The 16,890-nt window shown below is 35.4% G+C and overlaps 1 protein-coding gene across 2 annotated transcripts in view; it reads left to right on the top strand.

Moving 5' to 3' along the window:
- The window catches only part of LOC111507405 (neural cell adhesion molecule 2), a 200,966-nt gene that overhangs the window by 55,029 nt on the left and 129,047 nt on the right, over positions 1 to 16,890 (top strand). For both annotated transcript variants that reach the window (XM_074181524.1, XM_074181525.1), the window contains exon 2: positions 15,008 to 15,073. In XM_074181524.1, coding sequence (XP_074037625.1) covers positions 15,025 to 15,073 — 49 coding nt within the window. In that variant the 5' untranslated portion in view covers positions 15,008 to 15,024. The remainder of the gene's footprint in view (positions 1 to 15,007; positions 15,074 to 16,890) is intronic.

The following is a 16,890-nucleotide window of genomic DNA, read 5'->3' as shown; positions in this document are numbered from 1 at the left end:
CCGCTCGATGATGTAAGCCAAAGACATATCTTCTTCCAACAAATCCTTGGAAATAACGGGATTTCGAATAATTTTTGAAATTTCATTAAAACTATTTAATCCAGATTATCGAAAAAACATTTAGATCAGACTTGTAGCCATCCGAGCGACTGAAGAGCTTACAAACTGCAGAAATAAGTCAAAAGTTATTTCCGGTTTCGGATTTGTTTGGAATCCTTTTAAAAAGTCTTTTATTAGTTTGAAAGTATCGACGGTATTTATGAGAAACTTCGAGCAAACATAACATCAGATGGGCTTTATTCTGAAAGTCTAATAGATGGAAGAACGTGGTCGGTTTCCAGTTCCAATCTCTAGGAAATATTTTCGGTATTTGTCATGAAGGAGATATTCTATTCAAGAGTTATTTGTTCAGAATTCACGTAAAGTACTCTAAGGAATCATTACTTGTTCATAATATAGGATTGGAAATACAGAAATAATATAGGATGGAAAATTGTAGTTTGAAGTCATTTATACAAACATGCAAAAAGTTTTTTATCAAATCGATCTCTTCATTCTTGTCAAGCGTCTTTCAGCAAATTTGGCGAAACTCTATCAAATAACCTTCCTCCTAGAAAACAATATGTAGAATATAGATGCTTTTTATTTGTTTTATATACTCCCAGTTTTGGAGTGCCCCAAGACTCGAATATAGGACATCATCTGTTCCTAATCTTCAATTAATGATTTAACTGAAATTATTAACCATTCAAAACTGCACTACGCCGATGACCTTGAAATATTCAAAGATTTAATATTTGATTTGTGTTCCAATAATCGTTTGTATCAAGAAAAGTCTAATACAATTCAGTTATAAAATTGATTCGACAATTCCATCAGTTGAGTTGATGAAATGAGAGGTCTTGGCACCAGTTTTGAACAAAAATTCACTCTTGTGAAGAAACAGCTTGTAGACCAAGCTGTTTCTTCGGCCTGTCGAATGTTCAGTTTCCTAATGAGAAACACTAGAGAATTCAGAGATATGAAAGTGATATTCACGCTACTTCATTTTTATGTGAGGTCCAAACTTGAATATGGGGCGATGATCTGGTATCCCATTTATAATTCTCACATACAGCAAATTGAAGCTGTCCAAAGAGAAAGTTCTTTAAGTTATTTTCAAAGTAGTAGAACAAATTCGAATTTCGCAGCACCAGTGGAATCAAATGTGCCAAGTCACTTGGACACCTCCCGTGAAAATATATATGAAAGAGAGAAAAATCTCCAACCTCTCTTCGTTATTCCAGACTATCAGGATTGCAAGTTATGTTCGTGTCTCCAATCAGGCGGATGGCTCTTTTCTGGATAGAATCTAGCGAGGGCACTTCCTGCGGCGGGCGCCAAAAGCTCTGCTTTGAGTAAAGGCAAGAAACCGGCTGCTCCTGCAGGAAAGCGCCCTTACTTGAGCACCTTCACGGAGGGAACTCCAAGAAGATTGAAGAAGCCGCGCAACGATAGTAATGTCGCTGTACCTGTCAAAACCTTCACGAAGGCCGCCGTGAGACACCTCAAAGTTACCAAAGAGAGTGTCTATTCGGCGAGTCTTGGCCAACACCTGCCAATATAAAGGAGGTGTCTCCTAGTGACTTGTTCACCTTCCTGGAAAGGACAGGATGGACGATGACCTAGGAGGACAACTCCTCGGGAGGATGTACAATGGGTCACATGTGGTCTAAGTGGTGTGGGTCTACACTCACCTTCCCTACTCTACATATACAGATGCTGTAGAAATTCGTTAGAAGAGGATTTTGTAGATGGAGAAGCTGTTGATCTTAGTTGTGTATAATTTACATGAAACAAATAAAAATTCATTGTTTGGGGTAAACAGGTGAGGACGAGGTTAAGAATATCATACGTAATCAATATTTTAATTCAATAGTAGTGATTCATCACCTGATTTGAAATCGATACTAGCGGACCCGGCGAACGTCGTTCTGCAAACAGTTAAAAAATGGGCAAATTTGGGATTTTAAAATTGATACAAAATCATTAAGTATTGAGTTATCGAGTTTTTTATCATAATTATTATTAGCTTTATTGATGAAATATTATTTTTCAATACTTATAATCCTATTCCCGAAGAAAACAAATCCAAAAATACAAAAAAAGTTGGCCCAGCTATTCTAGAGTTCATTTATTATTATTATCATTATTATTTTTAATGATGAAAATTGATTGGGCTGTTCTTCAGTTATTTTATTATTATTTTATTGATGAAATATCATTTTTCAATACTTGTTATTTTATTCCCGACGAAGACAATTCCATAAAGACAAAAATAATAAAAATTGGTCTAGCCGTTCTCGAGTTTTTTTGTTTTTTTTTCACATTCACTCACCTTTTAAACCTTCCCTGGACTTCCACAAATAATTCAAAATCAAAATTAGCCAAATCGGTCCAGCCGTTCTCGAGTTTTAGTGAGATCCACGAACAGCAATACATTTTTTTATAATACTAACGCGGCGCTCTTCACGGGCAATTCCTTGTGCTTCTTCAGTAATTTCTTTCGCAATGTTTCGTATCCTTCTTGCATTACGACTTTGTCGGGAAAGATTCGATCGTCTTGGTCGGGGCATTGTTAATGATGATTCAAAGTCATTTTTACCATACTTAACCATTGACAAAATTACGTTTAGCTGTCATTTACCTTTTTTGTTATTCCATGCCAGATGCGTTTTTGCTATGCCACGTTTTATAGTGACTTCTTGTCCCTCTCCTTGTTCTAAGCTACCTCTCCACCAATTTTCAGCCAAATTGGTTCATCCGTTCTTGAGTCATAAATAGTTCAACTATCACCACTTTCTTTTATATACAGTATGAACACATCGAAAACTTAACAGAGCCGCATTTGAATATAAAAAGTAAGATTTTTAAAAAAAGCTGGACACGTCGATTTCTAATTAAAGGGGGACACCTTTCAGACTAATTAGATTTTTTGTAGTACGCACCCTCTTGGAGGGGTACGTCTGACGACCCTTATTTAGATAGATGTTAAAAGAAAATTTTTGTAACGATTATTTTTCGAGATAATTTGAAGATTTAAAGGTATTTTTATTGAGTTCAACTCTTTTTAAAATAAATCAAATTGTTTTTAAGGTACAATTTACGTTCAGAACTTTCATAAAAAAATAAATTTTTGCTTTTTATGACAACCTGCTAATACGTGTCCATTTGATTTCTCAAAAAAGTAAGAATTATTTGTTTATTACGAGGAGATTTTTTCGGGGGATGGGGTTGGTTATCACCCTTACATTTTAGGTAAATTGAGTGGTACCTCTTTGTGAAGGTTGCCTTTTGACGTGGATATTTTATGCTTCTGATAAAAAAGAGAATCATACTAAAAACTTACCTACACAACGAATACAACCTGCTGATTTCCTTGAATGCTGATGACACAGAAAAGTTTGAAAAACTGTTTTGGGGTTAATAAATCCCAATAATTGTTTTTAAAGCACACACAAAAAAAGTAACACCTAATAAGGGTAACTCACATAGAGTAAATATTCGAAATGTGCGCCATTTTGCTCCATGCAACAATAAAGATTTTGTTCGAATTTGGCTCTAACATTATTCAACATCTCAGGAGTTACAGCTTGGCATCCATCAATTATTCTACGAAGTAATTCATCCAAATTGGCTGGCTGTGTAGCATAAACTTTAGACTTTAAATATCCCCACAAAAAGTAGTCCAGTGGTGTTAAATCTGGTGATCGTGTTGGCCATTCAGTTGGACCTCTTCTGCCAATCCATTGTCCATCAAAATTATTATTCAAAAAATTTCGAACCTGCTGGGCATAATGGGGTGGTGCACAGTCTTGTTGAAAATGGATAAATTCATCTTGATATCTTGGATCCTGTTCAATTATTTCCACTATACGAGGTTGTATTGCCTCTTCAAGAAGTTGTAAATAAGAATCACCGGTTAAATTTCCATCAATGAAAAATGGACCTATAATATGATTGCCTAATATTCCGGCCCAGACATTCAACTTTTGGGGATGTATTTCTGCGTATTATCTTGGGTTTTCATCCGACCAATAACGGCAATTGTGACGGTTCACGCAACCATTTAAATAAAATGAGCTTTCGTCCGAAAAAGAGATGTTATAAAGCAGCTCGGGATTTTGCATTAATCTCTCACTCATGCCCTCACAAAACTCCTGTCTTCGGTCAAAATCATCCTCATTGAGTTCATGAACAAGGTTAATTTTGTAATGATGAAATTTGTGGTTTTTAAGGATTATGCATGTGCTCATTCGACTTATTCCGGCCATTGCTGATAAACCTCTGGTACTCAACCTGGAATTGGCGATGACTTGACCAATCACTCCAATCGCATTATCGTCATTCACTACCCTTCTCTGAACATTTCTTTTCTTATTCAAAACCGAACCTGTCTCCCTGAATTTTGTGACCAAACCAAGAACGTGATTTCTGCTTAGGTGTTTACCAGGGTTTTGCTCGTTAAATAAAATTGATGTTCTATTAGCATTTTGGTCGTTGCCAAAAAATAAAGCAATAACTGAAACCCTTTCAGCAGTAGTGTAAGGCATTTTTAAACAAATAACAATACACGACCCGTTTAAACAAAACAGTCGAACGATGTACTAATGAAAACTGGAAGAAGAGGAGTGGGTATTGATTTTAAAGAAGGGATTTTATTTAACAAAAAAACTGATAAGAAGAACTGCTCGAATTTTTTTCATTTAGGCATACAAGTTACCGAGTGGTCTGTCTAATGTATTATCAACATGGAAATTTTACTTCAAATTATCTCGAAAACTAATCGTTACAAAAATTTTCCTTTAACAGAGATGTAAAGGTATTCGAAAGACCTTTAAAACAAGGTGCCACTCGACCTACTTTCCCTATCTGAATAAGGGTCGTCGGACGCACCCCTCCGAGGGGGTGCGTACCTACTACAAAAAATCTGACCAGTCTGATAGGTTTCCCCCTTCAATTAGAAATCGGCGTTTCCGACCTTTTTTTAAAAATCTTACTTTATATTTTAAAAAACGGCTCTGTAAGTTTACATTGTTACACACTGTATATAGATGATTTGATATGTTGATTTTGTGCATTAGCACTTGGAAATCTCTCTCTCCCTATCAACTTCAATATCAATTGTGAAATCTATACTGAAACCGTCAGTATGAGGGCAATACCTTTTTTCATCAATGTTGTTTTAATCCAATAAACCGCTATTGCATTTTCGTAATATCTTTCAGAACGTGAAAAAAAATGTTCCCATCCGTGGCAATTCCAGAAGCTTATTTCTAATATCATCTGCTTGGTCGGTAATAAAAGTTTTTTGTATCATCGCAATAAACATATTCGGTTTAATTATCAACCTTAGCAGCTCAAACATCGTATAAAATTTTTGTTTTCTCATCCGAATGAGAGTAGTAATATGAAAAGTCGTTTGAAAGAGGTCATGCAGCGGAAATACCATTAATTAGTTTTTATATAATGCGATAGTTAAATTAGTTGCCGGGCTGTTAATTCCTTTGTTAATTCTCCACCGACGAGTAATCCGCGACTAATACAGCACTGAGCGAAACTAAAGAAGGACAGTGATGAATATGACCGCTTTTGAATGTCCAGATCTTCCGGAAATAAAGTTTACAGAGAACGACACTGAAATTCTGTGCATCTCAGGTATTCCTGGAATTATGAAAACTATTATCCCCGCAGGAAACGCAATGTGATGTTTTAGCACGAAGGTATTCATTAAATACTTTCGCAGCTTCGGTAATTTCATTCAAAATTAGTTTTGAACTCTGTGAACTCTGATTATGAACAGAAAATTGACTGGATAGTAGTTTGGAGAGGTCGCAGATTGAAATGTGGTAAGAACCCCTCCAAACTGCGATTCATGAGGCTATAAATAGTTTTGATGTTTTTGAGCCTCCAGATAATGATAATAATAATAGCATTTATAACCCAACAATATCCTATTCACAGAGCAAAAATCAACAATTCATTTATACAGATTATAGCACTATTTCATTCTAACACATAAGGAAATTGATTTCATATAAAACGGAAACTAAAATAATAATGAACTATAAATTTTTAATAATTGACTATAACTCACGAATGTATACGAGAATTATTTTTCAGTTCGCAAATACTGCACATGGAATTCACTTCGTTCTTTTGCAAAAAAAATTGGTATTACTTCTAAATGTTGATCTTGATACAATAAAAACTATGGCAGAAAGTGATTCCGTAGAGTCAACTCTACCATTCAACAACTTATTTAAAAAATCAGATGCTTGTTTTCTTGTTTTTTCAAGAGATGCAAGATGAAATGTTGGACATAACTCGAAGTTCGACCATATTTCACTGAAATTTGAAGAATCAGGTTGGCTTAAACTCGATAAAATCTGGCAACTTCATATCATTATTGCTTCGCATAAATTCCTATCCGAGAGAAAACCATCGTATATTTTCAAAAGGTACAGCACATTTGGGTGCCGTCAATCAAGAACGAGAAATCGGGATACATTCATCATCCCTAAACACAATTCAGCCTGTTTCACTAGAAGTTTCATTTACAATTCCATCATTCTTTATAATGCTCTACCTTGTGAATTTAAGCATTGCTCTCTTGGTGATTCTTTTGTTTATACATATGTGTGTATGTATATGTATATTTGTGTGTACGTATGTATATGAGGACTTATGGTGTATCGTATCTATATTATCTATATATATATATATATATATATATATATATATATATATATATATATATATATATATATAATTTGCTATTTTATAGGTTTTTTTTTTATTTCATAAATACCTAGGTTAAGTTGAAAAACAGCATAATCTGAACTTCGCCTTTCATCGATTGTTACACTGTGTTTAATTTGTAATTATTCGATGTATATATATATATATATATATATATATATATATATGCCTTTTTTTTGGAGTTTGAAGACTCTTTCATTGAATTGGTGGAACTGCCATACAATATGCTATATGGAAGTGAGGAAGTGCGTAATAGGTATTTAACAAAACATCTTCACTGATCACTTTCCTCAGTTGTTTCGAAATAAAGACCACACTAGACAATTTAGAGCAAATTGATTCAATATGTTTCGACCAATTTGAGGCTAGATTATGTGTTTATGGTTATGTGTATGTTTGTTGGGATTTATTATTTATTATCATTTATTATTTGATGGTTAGTTGTTAATATTATTTGCTATTTTATAGATTTTTTTTTATTTCATAAATATCTAGGTTAAGTTGAAAAACAGCATAATCTGAACTTCGCCTTTCATCGATTGTTACACTGTGTTTAATTTGTAATTATTCGATGAATAAAGCCGATTATTATTATAATAATTGCAATTTTTTGAGGATATACGCCAGTAGTTTTGAAACATATACAAGTATTTTAAAAACCTTTTTTAGACTCTTTCAGTATTATTTGATATATTCGTATACTGGTTAATGGGATTTCCTAATAAGGCCCATATCCTAACTTCAACCTTACTAAGCTGAAATGGAGGGAAGTAAGACATGAAATATCATTGAAAATTTTACAATTCATGATAATGAAACCGTAAGAACGATAGGCAGAGTTGGAAAGGAAATTATTGTGATTATTAAAAGTAAGTTGATCAAAATGGACACCTAGATTCCCGATAGTGTTAGGTTAGGTTAGGTCCAAGGTGAGTCCGTCTACTCGATCCTTAACCGCAATCCGCGAAGGTTTATTGTGGGTCACACCTATTCACACTCGATAATAAACATAGCTTCTTGACGAAGGCGACTAGTTTGTATGGTGAGTGGTCTTTCAGGTCAGATGGTGAGAGTACGGTTCTGCCGAACTCTAAAAACCTGATTCGATCCCCAGCGGGGCAGGCACATAATATGTGCTCTGCTGTTTCTTCATTTTCCAAACAGAGGCGACACACACTGTCTTCCGACAGTCCGAGTCTCTGCATATGATGATTCAACTGACAGTGACTGATGTACAGTAAAAAAGCCTGTTAGACATCGTAGTTCATCCCTACTATAGACTAACAACTGTTTGGCATCACGCTTCGAAGGGTGAATAAACGCCTTGGAGTGAGCCAATCCTGGAAGAGTCTGTCAGAAGTCCATAAATCTTCTTGCCATCCAGGTGTTTAATCTTTATTTGGCAAAGTCTAAAGCGATGCCAATAACAGGTACTGGTCCGATGAAGCTGATTACAGCATCTCCTTTTGCAAGGTAGTCAGCAGTCTCATTGCCTTCCAGGCCAGTATGACCAGGAATCCGGACCAGAGACAGTCTGTTGAGTCTTTCTATCGAGGAGAGTTGTTTTTGTCTAACGCCACTTGACTGTCCGATTCTAACTGTTGGATTCTTCCAATCTCTCCGCACATAATTCAATAGAGCAAATCTCCGCTTTGAATACCGTCCTAGGTAGGTTGATGTCTCTGTCTTGGGTCTGCGACCAAAAACACCTGCACTAGAACCAGAAGGTGTTTTTGATCCATTTGTCAACCAACAACTATCTGCTCTTAATATTTCGTTCTTCCGAAAGATCCAGTCCTCTCTACTCGGGAACAGTACTTCATAAGGCAGTTCGTGGTTGACAGTTGGAGTCATAAATATATCATTTTCAGAATGCTGTGACTTCCAGTGTCAACCAACAGTTTGTTGCACTCTGAATTAAACTGATTAGTGCAATTGGCAATGTGCACAGGTCCGGAAAAATATGGAGAGGAGGTTGATTTAGAAGGATCTCTATGGCCGTTGATGGTGTTGTACTGATGGCATCACTGATGGCCAGATAAGCCTGTTTCTGTAAGCTAGAGAGCTTCCTTCGTTAGTTCTCTCTGAGATGGTTTCATCGATATCGTATGCAAATTGTATTGTATCAAATTTTGTCGTAAGTTATATAATTTTGCATTTGGAAATGATTAAATTGAGGCGGTTTTTGCGCACTGTTGGATTCTTCCAATTTCTCCGCACATAATTCAATAGAGCAAATCTCCGCTTTAAATACCGTCCTAGGTAGGTTGATGTCTCTGTCTTGGGTCTGCGACCAAAAACACCTGCACTAGAACCAAAAGGTGTTTTCCATCCATATGTCAACCAACAACTATCTGCTCTTAATATTTCGTTCTCCCGAAAGATCCAGTCCTCTCTACTTGGGAACAGTACTTCATAAGGCAGTTCGTGGTTGACAGTGGGAGTCATAAATATATCATTTTCAGAATGCTGTGACTTCCAGTGTCAACCAACAGTTTGTTGCACTCTTAATTAAACTGATTAGTGCAATTGGCAATGTGCACAGGTCCGGAAAAATATGGAGAGGAGGTTGATTCAGAAGGATCTCTATGGCCGTTGATGGTGTTGTACTGATGGCATCACTGATGGCCAGATACGCCTGTTTCTGTAAGCCAGAGAGCTTTCTTCGTTAGTTCTATCTGAGATGGTTTCATCGATATCGTATGCAAATTGTATTGTATCGAATTTTGTCGTAAATTATATAATTTTGCATTTGGAAATGATTAAATTGAGGCGCACCAATCAGTTGAAGGTTCAACTACTCTTGCAATCTAGTATAATCATCTATATTGATAACAGAGGTATATAAGTTCAAATCATCTGCAAACATCAATCTATTGCAGTATAATGTGTTGCATAAATCATTTATGGAAAGTAATGGTCCACGATTAGATCCTTGAGAGACTCCACTAATGGTGAATCCACGTTCAATATGCCCCAACTCCTAGGCCCTTTGTCATATTTATGAACAGTTTTGCACCTATTTGCAAAATTCAAATTCATGAATGTCATTCCGATTTGGAAGACATGAATCGTATGACATTCAGAATTCTCAGTTGAGTTGCCTCCATCAAACTAAATCACAAGTAGTATCTCCAGTTACGGGACTGAAAAGCATTTATTCGTCAGGGAGTCGAAACTTGATTAAATAAACTCGAGTCCCGTCATTTTCCGAGCAGATTAGGAAAATCTACGCTCGCCAGGTGTTCATCTCAATCTACGATTGAGGGGTAAGCCATAGTCTTTGTGATCATATTAAAAAGATTCGTGTTCCACGGCGATATCCTAACCTAGGACAGACATTATCTTGTATTACGAATGGGCGGAATTAAATTACCCGGTGAATGGAATGGGAGTTATAATCGCAGGGTTCATTATAGCATTCTCACGTTCAAGCAGTGTTTGCGACGGCGATTACCCGTAAATGTTTTGTTTATTCCAGGAACAAAGCATACTCGGGAGAAGTGTAGTCGGCTTAGAGAACTCCGATCCAGACATACTGAAAAATGGCTTACTGACTAGGGCGCAAATATTGCAGAAAAAGTCTGTAGCTGTTGGTGGTACTAGTGCAAAATCTCACAGTTTACTTTTTCTGAATATTTGTTCAGAGAACAAAGATCCATACTGTTAACGCGGGTGGTTCCTGAAATTCTCGGTCCAATAGAGAAAACACAAAAATTCAGGAGAAAAATTTGTTTATTTTTCAACATAATCTTCTTGCAGCGCTATACACTTTTCTCAGCGACGTTCAATAAGTTCGATATCATTTTTATATTAAAAACTGTCTTGCTGCTCGAAACAGCCAGTAACTGAGTAACTGAGGCATGTTTTCAAGGGACAGAAAAGAATCCGAAGTTGCTGAATCTGCCGAATAGGGTGCATGAGGTAACAATTCAAACTTTAATTCGTTAATTTTGATTATTGCGATAATGGATATGTGAGCTGGTGCATTATCTTGATGAAGCAATACTACTTTTTAGACAAATGCGGCTGTTTCTGCTTGATTTCTCCACTCAAACGTTGCAATAAGTTCGCATAATACTCGTCGTTGATAGTTTTACCTTTTTAAAGATAGTCAATGAAAATTATTCCACGCGCATCCCAAAGAACTGATGCCATGAGCTTGCCTGTAGATGAAAGAAGCTTCACCTTCTTTGCAGCCGGATCTCCCTTTTGGGTTTATTGTTTTGATTGTTCTTTCATCTCGAGTTAAAGTGATGAACCTATTTTTCATCCATGGTTATCAAACGACGCAAGAATTCCGCTTTGTTGCTGTGAAACTTCACTAAACACTCAACTGAAACATCTTCACGACACTGTTTTTGGTCAAATGTGAGCAAACGTGGCACCCCATTGGCACACAGCATTCTTATGTACAAATTTCAAATCATATACGATGTATCGTACTTTTTGCGCTACCTGCTAATTCTGCTAGCTCGCGCTCTTCTTCCGAAAGATAGTACCCACTGAAAAGCTGAACTGCTGAAGCAGTTTTTCGAGTCCCAGTACTATTTATATTTCTTCTAGACCCATTTATCAATCTGGTTTCATACCAAAAATTTTGGAATCATCAGGGCTGGTTGAGAGGCTATTGTATATAAAATTGATGATCCGTGATCGTTGTCTGCGGTGTTTGAGTGTCCAGCACACAGTATATAGTCAATCTATTTCTGTCCCTCATTTTCCTCAGTGCTTCAAGTACTCTCAGATCACTTCGATGTCACTTCTGGGGTTGTCAGTGACCCAAATTCCAGCGTCTGTTCCATGTTCGGTTTTCGACCCTTTTGTATAACAGTGTTTTTGACGAGGATGTTCTCAGGATGACTGTTCATTTCATTCTCAAATCTTTGTGGTTTAGGACTTCAATCGCGAGGTTTGTATTGTATTTGAGACAATTCACCATCTTCATTTTGAAAAAATGAAAATTTGTGGTGAAGAACCATCTACTGGTATTGAAAGAGAAATTTTCTAGATCACTCCTTTGAGTTACTTGATGAATAATATATATTTATATTTGCGAAGAATGAAAACTCAAAGTCGTCTTGACAATTTAATGTCACCATCAGATGATAGAGCGGTATGATCATCAATCAGTACATGTTTCGAACCTATATAGGTTCATTATCAGCTGATATTTAAAATTCTACAATAAGAGAACAACATAATAATAGTTAATACAATGCAATGAAATTACTTACATTTAGAAGAAAATATTTTACTTCAAATTATAACGGAGGAAAGAAAATTCATATAATTAATGAAACAAATAGTCATCATGACATATTGATTATGAATTTTTTTTATATATTGGAAAAAAGGAGAAATTTATCACATCATATTTCTCAGTAATTGAACTATGTTCGGCTTAAAGCCGTCATACCCATTCATTAATATCAACATCATCAATTGGCACATGGAAACGACTTATAAAGAAAATATCTGAAATCAATAGAATGAGAAAGGGAAATCAACTGTCAAAATTATATCAAGAGATGGAGTCGAGATGACTTGGAACAATGACTAGAGATCCACAAACACAGAACACAGCAAGAGTTGAAACACTACATACAAATCGACTCGTGTTCTGAGCAAACAGATTCCATACCATCTATACGTGACATCTTGTTACAAAATTGAGGGTTTATGGAAGACTAAGGAAGGGGAAATTTAGTTAAAATTTAGAGAATTGAAACACTTTTGGCAATCGAACTGTACTTGTTCATTGAGAGAAATGACATTAGGGTTATCAAAAGCAGAATAAATTTCAAAAATTTCAAGTTAATTAAGTAAAGTTCCTTTTTGGCAGACGTGTTAAAATATCTGAATCAGAATCAATATCAAAACTATGGTTGTAATTAAGAATGTGGTTAGAGAATGAGCTTTTAGTGTTATGATCATTTAAGGTTAGGTTTCTGAAATCGTCAATCAATTTACCATGTTCAAGAACTCTTGTTTTAATTTTTCTGCCACTTTGTCCGACATACTGAGCAGAACAATTTGATTGTGAACACGAAATTCTGTAAACGCCTGATTTATGAGAGATTGGTACTTTATTCTTAGTATTGAATAACAATTTGGAAATAGGATTCATATTATGAAATGAAACATTAATATCATTATAGTAACGTCTGAGAATATTCAAAATATCATATGAAACTTTACCTAAATAGGGAATGGAACAATATTTATTAGGATTATTGGTGGAGAAACTTAGTTCTGTGTTTGTTATAGATTCTATCAATTAGATAAGCAGAGAAACCATTATCATGACCTATTTTTCTGATGATATTCAACTCTATATCGAAATTATCATGTGACTTGGAAATATTAAATAATCTGTGAAATAATGAATTAAAAGCTGCAAATTTACGAGAATATAGGTGGCAAGTAAAGTTCGTTCGCCAAAAGTTTTTCAATTCTCTTCCTTAATCTTCAATAAACCCTCAATTCTGTAACAAGATGAAACGTATAGATGGTATGGGATCTGTTTGCTCAGAACACGAGTCGATTTGTATGTGGTGTTTCGCCTCTTGCTGTGTTCTGTGTTTGTGGATAAAGGCTTCCAGCCGCCCATAGGTGGTTGAAACGTCATTATTAATATGAATCAATTTTCTTTTCTCCGTTATAATTTGAAGTAAAACATTTTTTTTCTCCATATAGGTGATTTAATTGCATTGCATTAACTATTGTTACGTTGTTCTTCTTTTATTGTAGAATTTTAAATATCAGCTGATGATGAACCTATACAGGTTCGAAACATGAACTGATTGATGGTTTTACCGCTCTAACATTTGATGGTGACATTAAATTGTGGATACGACTTCGAAATGTTTATTCTTCGCAAACCTACTTCACTCCACTTTGAGATATAATGAACTTCTACCAGAAGTTAATATATTTATATATTCATCTCGAAACAAAATGATATGTTCATCGGTAATTTGTGAATATCAACTTGACCTATTAAAGAAAGTTGTGAATTCTGAAAACTGTTTTTGAAACATGAATTCGACTTTGTATCCAGAACTTTCATGAATACTTCGCTTTAAGAGTGTTCTTATTTTGTGGAATTTCAAATCAAAATACGTTTGAGGACCGTATCGAGGAGAAATACAAACATAAAAAAAATAAATATTTCGAAATAGAATCTCGAAATATTCATTTTTACCAAAGTACCTACACGGTAGATTCTGGTGAATACCTGCCGAAAAACAACCTTTTTGTCGGCTAATACCACGCTATACATTGAATTATATCAAGATACGTCACAGAGATTGACCTTGCGAATGTTTCTCGTTCATCCAGCAACATGACTATGCTGAAATTATTTGAGTAGATCAACTACGAACTGGTTTCGAAGTATCACCTCTCATCAGTGTAGGAAAGATCCGATCCAAACAGAAAAGTGCCTAAGACTCGTTTAATTTCAATGCGGCTCGACTGCATGCATGATTTTTTCCTCTAAGAGGAAAATTGTTAACCAGTAACAGCTGCATCTCGAGAACAAAGCCCCAAGCGGAGCAGAATCATCCGACAGACAGCAAGATACCTCTCAGAGGTTAGTGTTGCAAGTGCTGCTTCTTCATTTAACACTAGGATCATCTTGAGTAGGCCAAATTTGAAGTTTCGATCTGTAGGTGATCTACTCGACTGATTTCAGCAGAGTCCTGCTGCTGGATGAATGAAAAACATCTGCAAGAGTTTTGTCTCACAGATGTTCCTTGAATCTGCAAGACTGCAAGACTAACCTCTTGCAGACGTCTGCTAGACTAACAGCTTGAAGATTCTCATTCATCTAGCAGCAGAAACATCCTGAAATTAGTCGAGTAGACCGGTTTCGAGGTTTTGGTTTGTAGGAGATCTACTCAACTGATTTCTGCATGGTCCTGCTGCTGTATGAACAAAAAACATCTGCAAGACTAACCTCTATGAGGTATTTTGCATAAATATCTGCCGGATATAATTCAATGCCCAGCGTGGTACCAGAACTTACGGTGTAGGTACTCTGGGAGGGATGCATGCTTCGAGATTTTATTTTCAAATATTTATTTCAAATTTCCTCCACAACATATTTTGAGCCCACTTATGAATATACTTTGAATGCATGTGTGTGACATAACCCTATCAAAATATGTAGATGATATATTGATGCAATATATTTCCGTAGGTACCATTTTGAACAGAATGGCGAAAGATGAAACGTTCATTGCACTTCTAGTAATAACATTAATAGGTGAGTAAATTTTAGTAATAACATTAGTAAGTGAGTAAATTTTCATTCTTTATGCTGTATATTTGCTGATATACACTTTGAAAACATACAATTTGCCTAATTTTCGAAGGGTACAAGATATCTTAGATGGACATACTTCACATAAAATAGTATAATTTTGGATTCTTCCTGATAACGAATGAAATAGTGTTGCATCGCTCGTTATTTAGAAGAGAAGAGTTCTTGTGATACCTCTTTGATAGGTGATTTGATTTTTTATTCAACTCTGAGTGATTTTGGGTATTGGATAGACTATTTCTGAGTAACCAGCAGTCTTATATTCATTTCAGGAATTTTCAAAAAACGATGAATATCATGTACAAAGAAAATTTTCCGACAATAATGGAGTCTATCATAAATTTCATCTCTTACATTATGAAATGTTCCTGGACTATTGGAAGTACCTCTTCTCGTATCCACGAGAAGAGGTGAAATAATTTTATTGGAATATATAGGAATAATACGATCTTAAAACTGATAATACTGTCGTAAGTTTCTATTCGAGTCATAAACCACTTCTGAAATCAGCGACATTTGTGTATCGCAAAACAAAGATTTGAATTATCCCCTCGAAATCATCTAGAACTGTCACATCAGGTTATATCTGATGGTCCCTTCTACGAAACGATTTAGACAACTAACGAATCAAAATAAGATTTCAGCTGATATTATCTTTCACTGAGAAGTATATCTTCATTATTGGGTAGATGACAATCATCCAAAAGGGTGGGTAGGCAATCGTGGTTCTTTAGAATGGTTCGCTAATTCACTCGATATGACGTCCTTAGATTTCTTGTGGTGATTCGTGAAATCTCAAGTTTATGTTATAGATCCGTAGAATCAAAAGTGATCCCAATGGAACTATCCCAGATACATATATTAACGTAAGAAATGAAGTTTGAAAAGTGAATGGGGAGAAACTGAAGTTATGAAATAAATCGTTCGGTTCTATATTCCTCAAAAAATGTTAGACAGACAATCGAATTATGTATCAAGCCACAATACACCTTTCCATTAATAAAGATGGTAGCACCAACTTGGCGCAACCATAACGTTTTTCCTATCAAAAAGTACTGAAAATGATACCTATTACGTAAATTACAAATAAAGTTGAGAAGGAGAGACTTACCTTCGCACTGAGAGATATAAAGTTAAGTTATAATTGATCATTTGCCACCGAATGCTCCAATAACACTACCATATTTTCTGTTTCAAGGTGATCTGATTAGTTTTATGGTCTTTTTTGGGTCATATGAAATTTGAATTGTTGAACAAGTGAGGAGATATGAATAATAACCCCAGATCAATTATTGACTTGTGCTCTTAATTTGGATCAACAAAGTACAGAAACAATTCATCTTTTCAATGAATGGAGAAACGTTTGCGTATCAGTGAGCTAATTCATTCCTGTTCCGGAAAGGTACTGGAATACTATTCAAAAAACAGCGATGTTTCACTTTCAAATATACATACATACATAATGATGAATGATAAGTTGGATTCCTCCAAAACAATTCAATAAAACAACTATCTATCAATGATAGGAGTTACTGAGCTGTCAACATCCACTTCAGTACAATACGGAAATTATAGTGGAAAGATGAGGAAAAATGATGATGAAATATATAGAATCACAACCTTGAAAACAATGTTTTCGTTTAAATGCAATAATATTTCTGAGAATTCAGTGCCTGCTATTACGGAATTGTACTATAGTGGTGTATATTTTCCATTATTCATTATCGTTCAAGTTTGAGAATGTCCATATAGAACGAAAC

The sequence above is a fragment of the Leptinotarsa decemlineata genome, unplaced genomic scaffold (assembly GCF_025532065.1).
Source record: "Leptinotarsa decemlineata unplaced genomic scaffold, Ldec_3_MD MMD2_tig00026314_RagTag_RagTag, whole genome shotgun sequence".
NCBI lineage: Eukaryota > Metazoa > Arthropoda > Insecta > Coleoptera > Chrysomelidae > Leptinotarsa > Leptinotarsa decemlineata.
Note: the sequence above shows the minus strand (reverse complement) of the source record. Positions and strands in the feature narration are given on the sequence as shown.